The sequence below is a fragment of the Berghia stephanieae genome, chromosome 2, assembly GCF_034508935.2.
Source record: "Berghia stephanieae isolate SIO BIC M18660-M18661 chromosome 2, UCSD_Bste_1.3, whole genome shotgun sequence".
Classification (NCBI taxonomy): Eukaryota; Metazoa; Mollusca; class Gastropoda; order Nudibranchia; family Aeolidiidae; genus Berghia; species Berghia stephanieae.
In genome coordinates this window covers 111,036,386-111,046,385 of record NC_088361.1, presented here as the reverse complement: position 1 = coordinate 111,046,385, position 10,000 = coordinate 111,036,386, and the positions used below count along the sequence as shown (strand labels likewise).

General features: G+C 36.1%; 1 protein-coding gene across 2 annotated transcripts in view; it reads left to right on the top strand.

Annotated features, from left to right (window-relative positions):
* The window catches only part of LOC144966233 (uncharacterized), a 13,977-nt gene extending 10,169 nt beyond the window's left edge, over positions 1–3,808 (top strand). The window contains exons 3-5 of one of the 2 annotated variants that reach the window (XM_078902416.1): positions 1–515; positions 2,202–2,735; positions 2,774–3,808. The exon at positions 1–515 is cut by the window's left edge and continues 83 nt beyond it. In XM_078902416.1, the coding sequence (XP_078758542.1) occupies positions 1–515; positions 2,202–2,735; positions 2,774–3,210 (1,486 nt within the window). In that variant the 3' untranslated portion in view covers positions 3,211–3,808. Of the gene's footprint in view, positions 516–2,201 lie in introns of both variants that reach the window. The other variant, XM_078902417.1, reaches the window with a different exon arrangement.
* The last annotated feature ends 6,192 nt before the right edge of the window (positions 3,809–10,000 follow it).

Sequence of the window (10,000 nt, the reverse complement as noted above, 5' to 3'; positions counted from 1 at the left end):
GGTCTCTTTCATTAGGTGCGATATCAAGAAACTTTTGAAGAAATACGAAGCAGCTGCTCTCAAAACATGGGACATTATTCGCAGTGGGAAAAAGTGGGAGCAATACAGAGAAACTTCTACAGAATTTAAAGGCGATACAGATGATGACAGCGATGATGATCAGAGCTCGAAAAATTATAGTGACTTAGGTGAAATATGCCGAGTGAGAATTTACGGAGAGCTGTACGGAGGGGGAGGAATAGACTTGCCAGAGAAATCAGCGGCTCAGAAAGAGATCATCTACTGCGATGAATTTCGGTTCTACGTTTTCGGACTGACTATCAATAAGAAATGGGTGAATATTCAGGAATTGAACGATCTGTGCAAAGAGGCTGGTTTTCCTTACTACGCCAAGCCAGTGTGTGAACCGATGGCAACCATGGAAGACCTGAAGACGCACCTCCAGGAGAGTGGGTTCATGAAATCGAGGTCTGCGCTGACGGAAAAGAATGATGATTTGAAGTGTAACGTAGAAGGTTAGTTATGAAATGTTTAGCTCAGTTTTCCCATCTTCCATCCACCATCCGTTTCTTTACACCCGCATCAGATATATCTATCAATGACAAATTAAATGAGATACTTTCCTTCCTGGGTGGGGTTCCTGACCTCCCATAGTGGGCAGGGAGGTACTTACTGTGTCTTCTATCCCCTTATATCTGTTTTCCAACTAGCTTTCTATCTTTGTCTTGGAATGAGATTACTTGGTTTTGTCCTGGCACTGGCCGGGTACCCTGGCTGGGAGGGAAACTGTCAAATGTATAGTTTTGGGAGATTGTATTTTTTTCCTTGTAAATCATCTCTCTGTTATGCATTGTATTATGTTTTGTTTACATATTATATGATTTGTGAACATTTGAGTGTATTCCTCTTTTGGGGACCTGTGCTTGTGTCTAGATGAGACTTTTAGGTGATCTCAAACTAAGTACTTTGATAGTGTGCTCTTGGAATCTACATCTGTTTCCTATTTGAACCATTTCCCCTTTGTCTTACCTTTTCTTGGGTACGTTAATTGTAATTCTAGAACTTTTTACTATCCCATTTTCTTCCTTTTTACTGGCGCTTATATGACCTTGATGTGTTGCAAGCGCCGTAAAACCCTTAAAAACAATAAAACAAAACAAAAAAAACACATACTTTCCTTCAATTCTAAATGATTGTGAATTTGAACACATTTAATCGCCCATTGCGTCAAATCTGCCATGTTCATTAAAAAAACTTATAATAAAACAAAATACTTTAAAATATCGGCTCAAGGACTCGTCCTCCAAATCTCGATCAATTAAAATGACCCCGATCTTGTCACAAACTCTCAATCTTGGGACTTCAGAAAGTCCCAGGTTTCAGAGTTTATGACAAGATGACGATCATATTAATCGATCGATATCTGAAGGATGGGCTTTCAAGCCTAGGTTTTAAATGTGCGATGTTTCCCCCTCTCAATCTAGTGTAGAAATGGTATTATGCCCGAGTGATCTAGATGGTGAAAATGTAATTTATGTTAAAATATATATGACACGTGTTAAGCACATGTGTTTGGTTGGAGACTATGAATGTGTTACAGTGTAATTTTGATAACGCCAACACCAACGGAGCAGAAAGATTGTTTGACTTTATCCCTTATCAACGATAAACCCTTATATTAAAAAAAAGAGAGAGACCAATAAAATTTGGAACCAACAAGAGGTGTTGACTTTAAGCAGAAATTGATTATAGGAGTGTTGACCTTCTACTGTAGACTTTTTAAGTGCTAGAACTAAAATGATCAAAGTTGAGAATTTCTCTAGCTCTACTCATACTAAATATTTGCAAAGATAATAATTGTCATTCAAACATTAATTTTTTGACAATTTTGAGAATACATATTATGATGAAACAAACACCCTACAAATGCACACAAACTCAATCACAGATACATTCACATTTATACACGAACACACACACACATAAACTTACACTAATTTTACTCACTAACATTAGTAAAATTTACATTAATGTTACTATATTATCTCAACACGATAAATAAAGGGAACATATTTTCATTTTAAAATACTCTTCATAAGCTTTGCGTAGGGTTGACGGCTTATCAGTGTATGTGTGAACAGGACGAGTGGGTATCGAGGTTATGCTATATTTTCTAACTTTTTACCTTTCTTTTATCACAGGAGTGGTGATGACTCCCTTGAAAAGACCAGACTACAAACTACACGCCGTCAAATTTCTTGCTGAAGCTTTTCTTGACGTAAAAGATGAACAATTCGGAAAGACCAAGACAGTCCAGTATTGCACCAAACAACGTTATCACAGCGTCATCAGCAAACTGGACATTCATGAAAGAAATGACACGACACTGGTCGTCAATATGTACATTGATGACATCATCAAAGAAATGGAAAATAAGAACGTTCATTATAAAATGAAGGAAAAGTGGGCGAAGAATGTTCTAGAATGGTTGGTAGAGGATGAATATAACGCAGATCCAGAGGTGCTACAGGAAATAGTCAGTGCAGGTGGTGGTGAGAAGAGGCAACAGGAAGGAAAGCAGAAGAAGAAGAAAGGGAAATACCAGGAAAGACCAAAACAAGAGGTACCATATTTTGATGATGAAGAGTCAATGTATGCAAGTTTTTATACTTTACTCCACGAAGGAAAGGGTGCAGTTGGTGGTGAGAAGAGGCAACAGGAAGGAAAGGGTGCAGGTGGTGGTGAGAGAGGCAACAGGAAGGAAAGGGTGCAGGTGGTGGTGAGAAGAGGCAACAGGAAGGAAAGGGTGCAGTTGGTGGTGAGAAGAGGCAACAGGAAGGAAAGAGTGCAGTTGGTGGTGAGAAGAGGCAACAGGAAAGAAAGGGTGCAGGTGGTGGTGAGAAGAGGCAACAGGAAGGAAAGGGTGCAGTTGGTGGTGAGAAGAGGCAACAGGAAGGAAAGAGTGCAGTTGGTGGTGAAAGAGGCAACAGGAAAGAAAGGGTGCAGGTGGTGGTGAGAAGAGGCAACAGGAAGGAAAGGGTGCAGTTGGTGGTGAGAAGAGGCAACAGGAAGGAAAGGGTGCAGTTGGTGGTGAGAAGAGGCAACAGGAAGGAAAGGGTGCAGTTGGTGATGAGAAGAGGCAACAGGAAGGAAAGGGTGCAGTTGGTGGTGAGAAGAGGCAACAGGAAGGAAAGCAGAAGAAGAAGATAGGGATAAACCAGGGAAGACCAAGAACAAGAGACGAGGAACCATGGTTTGATGATGATGAGTCTATGTATCGAAATTGGTATTATTTATTCCACCCGCCGCCGCAGTACGATTAGTAGGAACAGAAGGAACACTTTTGACCTATTAAAAATAAATTCCCTTTATTCATCCCATAGGGTAAATTTGTCTTTAGGCTCTATTTTTAAGTCTCTGTCAATGTTTCACATTTATTTGATATAGATGTTTTAAAAAAAATATTTTTCTTCTTTCGAGTTATAACTGACAGTGTTTCTGTTTGTTTGTATGTATGTGTGTGTGTGTGTGTGTGTGTGTGTGCGGGTGGATGGATGGACTTGGATGGGCAAATGTGTGTTGTGTGTGTGTGTGTGTGTGTGTGTGTGTGCATGTTAGTGATATTATAGATTTTTATTCTGTGAAGCGCATATAGCATGATCTAGTCATGGTTATGCTATATACAAGTGCTAGATTATTATTATTATTATTATTATTATTATTATTATTATTATTATTATTAATATTATTATTATTATTATTATTATTATTATTATTATTATTATTTTTATTTCATTATGTTCTACCAAATTTTGTTGTTGTTTTTTTTTTTTTGGGGGGGGGGGGGCGGAGGGGGGGGGGTGGGTTGTTTTTTTCTTGTTTTTTTATTTTATTTTTATTTTTATTTTTTTGTTTGTTTTTGTGAAAGTCTAAGAATGAATGTATTTGAACCTGTTGTACTATGATGTGATCAATTAGGTTTTAATTGTAATAAATACTTCCATGTTTATATAAAAGGCACTCATATATCTCTTGAATAAACAAAGGTGCTAACTCTGGTTAATTATAGTTTTAATATAATGACAATGATTATGTAATAATACTTCAAGTTATATATAAAATGCACACATGTATCTCTTAAATATATTAAGGTTACTAGTATTACTGTGATAAATTAATTTAATCAAGTAATAAAATACTTCAATTTTTATATAGAATCTACGCATTTTATCTCTTGAATAAACAAAGGTGCTTTCACAATTTTTATGCTATTTATACATTTCTGACATGTGTTTTTTTTTTTTTTTTGGATTAAAACCTTTACCAATTTTTGGGAATATTATGTGGATATTATTGTGTATTTCTTGTCTAGTTTACTCCTTTTTATATATAATATATATATATATATATAATATATATATATATATATATATGTATATATATATAATATAATATTATATATATATATATATTATATATATATATATATATATTATACAATTTTTTAAAATTAATTAATTTTTTGTTTGTTTGGCGATTGATTCACCCAATACAGTGCATAACAGAGTGCTGATGTACAAGGAAAAAAACGTCATCTCCCAAAACTAACTATACTTGTGATTGTTTTCCTCTCAGCCAGGGCATCTGGCCAGGACCAAGACAAACCAAGTAATCTCATTCCAAGAGAAAGACAGACAGCAAGTTGGAAACAGGATATATAGGGGGATAGAAGACACAGTAAGTACCTCCCTTGCCCACTATGGGAGATCAAGTGTAACATGTAAAACGAGACATGACGCCTGTTAGACGTCATTGTTTAGGTTTGTGTAGCGTCTAGTGAGTTGTTTGTAGTTGTCATGGTCTCAAGTGAGTAAAGAGCTACTCGACTATGCATAAAGATATGTAGAATGAGGCCCCAGAATTTACTAGTTACTATAAATGAAAAACAAGTAATGATTTGTTTAAGATGAAATAAAAAGAAAGATGAAATTTAATTAAAAGAGATAAATAGAAAGGTGAATATATTACGTAACTTATGATGATATAATGTCAGGTTCGTAAGGTTACGTTTCCAGGCAGTTGAAAGGCTTGGATAATATATTCCTCCGATAACAGGCTCAGGCTCGTAAAGTTCCACTTCCAGGTAGTTGGGAAGGGGTTATTGTATAGTTCTTCGACAGCGGGCTCAGGTTTGATCCTTGAGGATTATACAGTCAAAGGTAAAAGCTCCGGCGTCTTGATGGGTGGAGATAAATATCCACAAAGTACCAAAAGATAAAAATCTTCAATATATGAGGAATGGAGCGACTGGCCGTCCGACATAGATTGTAGAGAGAAGTGAATGTAGAATGTTAGACCTATCAGCTTTTATAATAAGTGGCTACGTGACAGAATGTAGAACGAAAAGTATTCGATTCACTAATTAGAAATTATTTCGAGGGAAGGCTATAAAAGGAAAGACGATCTAATATTAGAAGGTAAAGTTTATCTAAGCCTACCGAAATATAACTGGAGTGAGATGAATTCAGTTCTTAATAAAATAAAATTTAATAAGATAATTGTGAACAATCTTTACTGTAACAGTAGTGTTCAAGGAAACAGGTGCTCCCATTGGTTGAACTATTGAATACAACTCACCATTTGTTTTATTTTACGGTCAAAGACTTATCTTTTGACGTCATCCACGATGGCTACGGTCTGCCTCGAGAGGCAATGGAGTTTATGTACCTTCTTGGGCGTCTTCTCCATAAACTAAAGGCCTGATATCGTAGCAATCGTTATCTTCTAGCCTGACACTGACCAAAAAATGACGTCAGAAGAATGTCTTTGGCGGCAAAAGAAAACAAATCGTGAGTTGTCATAGTTCAACCAATGGAATCGCTTGTTTCCTTGAGCTCTACTAGCGGCAACTCACTAGACGCTGCACATGCCTTTTAAAATGACGTCAAACTGTAAGTCCTAGAGGGTTCTAGTTTCAGGCTATTATTATTATGTTAACGATGGATACGTGATACTGACCAAAACATTAGTCAAAAAAAAAAAAAAAAAACAAGACGACGATCACCAAATGAAAGTGAAAAGTGAGTTGTTGTTATAAGTATTATAAGTATAAGGGCTCAAGAAACAAATGATTCTATTGGTTGAGCTATTGATTACAACTTAAAATTAAGTTGGGGGGGGGGGGGATCCTCCGTGATCTTCATCTTCTTTATAACGATTTTTGGGGGTTAGTATCAGCGTAGCCATCGTTTACTTACCTATATCCTGATCTGATTAAAAAATCACGTCGGGAAAGGACAAGTCTTTGGCAAAAAAGAAAACAAATCGTGAGTTGTATCCATAGCCCTACTATTACCTTTCAGTACGCCATGGTGTATCAATAGTTCAACCAATGAAATCACTTTTTCCTTGAGCACACTAACAACTCACCAGACGCTACACAAACTAAAAATTACGTCAAAACTTTAAGTTTAGGATACTATGCGTTTTGGCTAAGCAACTCAAAACATTGCCACCCGGAAGTATAACGAACCAACACACAAAACCTTGTGTAACGTTAAACGTTTTTAGTCTGGGCAATACAGTTTCGCGAGAATTACCCATAAATGCGGATGGCAAAAAAAAACAAAAAAAAAAAAAAACAACAACAAAGACCTGAGTGACGTCATCTTCGTTCTATCTATTGTCCGTTCCACAACCCGTGCTAACGCGTTGACGTGAATATTTTCACAACCTTCAGCCGATTCTTTTCATTGGTTAAGTACCATACTTTGGAATCGTTCTTCTTTACGTATATATAAAACGAAGAGGTCTGGGATGAGGTGAACAATAAAGGGATGGTTTACAAAAACAGTACGTATTATACCGTGGCCTTCGTAAAGTTATGACCTGATACCGCGGCCTTCTTAAAGGTATGGCTGATACCGTGCCTTCGTAAAGTTATGGCCTGTACCGTGGCCTTCGTTAAGGTTATGGCCTGATACCGTGGCTTCGTAAAGTTATGGCCTGATACGTGGCCTTCGTAAAGTTATGGCCTGATAACGTGGCTTCTAAAGTTATGGCCTGATACCGTGGCTTCGTAATTATGGCCTGATACCCGTGGCCTTGTAAAGTTATGGCCTGATACCGGTGGCCTTCTAAAGTTATGGCCTGATACCGTGGCCTTCGTAAAGTTATGGCCTGATACGTGGCTTCTAAGTTATGGCCTGATACCCTGGCTTCGTAAAGTTATGGCTGATAACGTGGCCTTCGTAAAGTTATGGCCTGATACCGTGGCCTTCGTAAAGTTATGGCCTGATACCGCGACCTTCGTAAAGGTATGGCCTGATACCGTGGCCTTTGTAAAGTTATGGCCTGATACCGTGGCGAGTATAAAAGCGTATCCATAGGATAAAAAAAAACCCCATAAATTTGATTATGTTTTGACTTCTACACATTCTGATCACAAGGCATATGAAAAGTTCTAGCCAGCATGAATAATAAAAAGAATGTTTTCTTTGTTTGAACCAAGATGGCCGCCGTTGCGGGCGGGTAACAGATAAAATCCAATTACGAGACAATGAAAACCGTTGATATGGTCTTTGTACATGTCCATTCTGTTCATGTATGTGGACTTGACAGTTAAGGATGGTCTCTGCCGAATAGAAATGGTAAAATCGCCTATAACATATTAATTATTATTATGTTTAGTGTTGACGCCTTGTCGATTAAGCGTGGAGCCGTTATTTTTTATTATTTTATTAAATTTTATTATTTTATTATTATTATTATTATTATTATTTTATATTTTATTATTATTTTAATTTTAATTTATTATTATTATTTTATTATTGTTTTGTTGTTGTTGTTATCATATCATCTTATTATCATCATATTTTTAATCATCACATCATCATCTCATCATCATCATCATCCTTTTCTTCTTCTTCTTGTTTTTCTTCTTTTCTTTTCTTTTTTTATTATTATTATTATTATATTATTATTAATTTTATTTTTTTTATTATTTTTATTATTATTATTAAGAGAGTTTGGAATGAGTTACTTGTTTTTTTTTCCTGGCCCTGGTTGGATCCTGGCTGGGGGGAAACAGTCAAATGCTGTTGTGTTTTGGGAGTATATTTTTTTTCCTTTAAATCATCTCCTTATTATTATTATATTTTGTTATTTTTGTGTATATGTAAGCATTTGGGTATTTCTTTGTTGGATTTTGCACTTGTTCCACCTGAGTTAAGGTGATTAAACTAATACATTGGGGTTGCTCTTTGGAATTTACATTGTCCCTATTTGTTCCTAGTTTTTGTTTTTTTTTGGGTGTTTAATTGTAATTCTAGAACTTTTTTTTGCATCCCTTTTCTTCCTTTTTACGGCGTTATATAACTAAATGTTTGCAAGCACCGTTAAACCTTAAAACTAAAAAAATCTTCAATTTATTATAACATAACATGCACAATGTACTTTAAATATAAAAGGTGTTTTATTACTGTGTAAATTAGTTTTAAAAATAATTATTAAATCTTCTTTCTTGTATAGAATTACGCATTCATCACAGAATAAACAAAAGTGCTTTCACTTACAATTTTTACGCTATTTATTACTTACTGCCATGCGTTTTTTTTTTCGGATTAAAATTTAAATTTTGGGAAAAAATTTTTTGTGGATATTATTGTGTATTTCTTGTCTAGTTTTATAAATTTAAATATATATATTTTATATATATATTATTACATATATTATATTTTATATATTTCTTTTATATATATTTATTATTTAGAGGGTGGTTGGCAATAGGCGGTGCTCGTAAATGTGGTTAGAGTTTAGAATAAAAATTAAAGGTTTCCACTCACTTATTTGGCCAAAACATATGTTTCTGTGGCTTTCATCCCGTCTCGTTGGCTATGCCAATACTAACGAGTGGATGAACCACAAAACATATGTTTTGGCCCTATAAGTGAGTGATCCCATTTATATTATATTTATTATTAGGGGAGGGGGTGTGGAAAACGAACACCCAGAGCAATATCAACAAAAAAGTTTTTTAAAGCAATTCGCAAGGGATATTGGTTTGTGGACGCACTGTTTTTTCGGTCGGAAGGGGGTCCTTTGGGGTTTGAGTGTCGCTTTGCACCTTGATTTTGGAAAAGCTTTTACTCCACATTTTCTCCTGATGGGTGTAAAAAGAGTACTGGCCATTAACCGCGTTGTATCTGTGGGGAAAAAAATGTAATATCGCAAACAACTGGTTCTTGTTCTACCCCTTTTACAAGTTGCCGTTGGTAGGGGAACCTTGCAAAAAAACGCTTTGCGCGGTTTAGTGGATATTGCGCTTTAAAAATCAGTTTTAAAAAAAGGAGTCCCAAACCATAACAAATATCAACCATCAATTGTTGTCCGTCCTCTTAACAAATATAGCTGACCCTGACCTAAACCCTCTAGGATTTCTAGTTTGATTATCTTTTAGGTTTGTGTGCGTTAGTGAGTTGTTTGTGGGGGTTCAAGAAACAGGTGCCCCATTGGTTGAATTTGAATACAACCACCATTTGTTTTCTTGGGGTCAAAGATTATCTTTTGACGTATCCACGATTGCCCGGTTGCTCGAGGGCAGGGTTTTGTACTTCTTGGCGTCTTCTCCTAAACTAAAGGCCTGATAACCGTCAGTCGAATCTTCTAGCCGACATGACCAAAATATGAGTCAAAGACAATTTTTAGCCGCTAAAGAAACAGCAATTTCGGTTTTAATTTTAAATCTTTATTGTGTGGGTTCAAAATTAATTTTTTAAATTTCCTACGCCCGTTGGTAGGGATAAAGATAAAGGGAGTAAATCTGATCATGATAAAAACGACACAAAAAAAACGACGTTTCGGCCCTTGGTCTTTTTTTAAGTAACCAGAATAAAAGTTATTTATATTAGATGTCTAAAGGCGTTTTGTAAATTGTTTGTGGTGTTGGCGGCGCGCGCGCGGTGGTTGTGGGGTTGTGGCATGGTAGGGGGGGCCCCTGAAT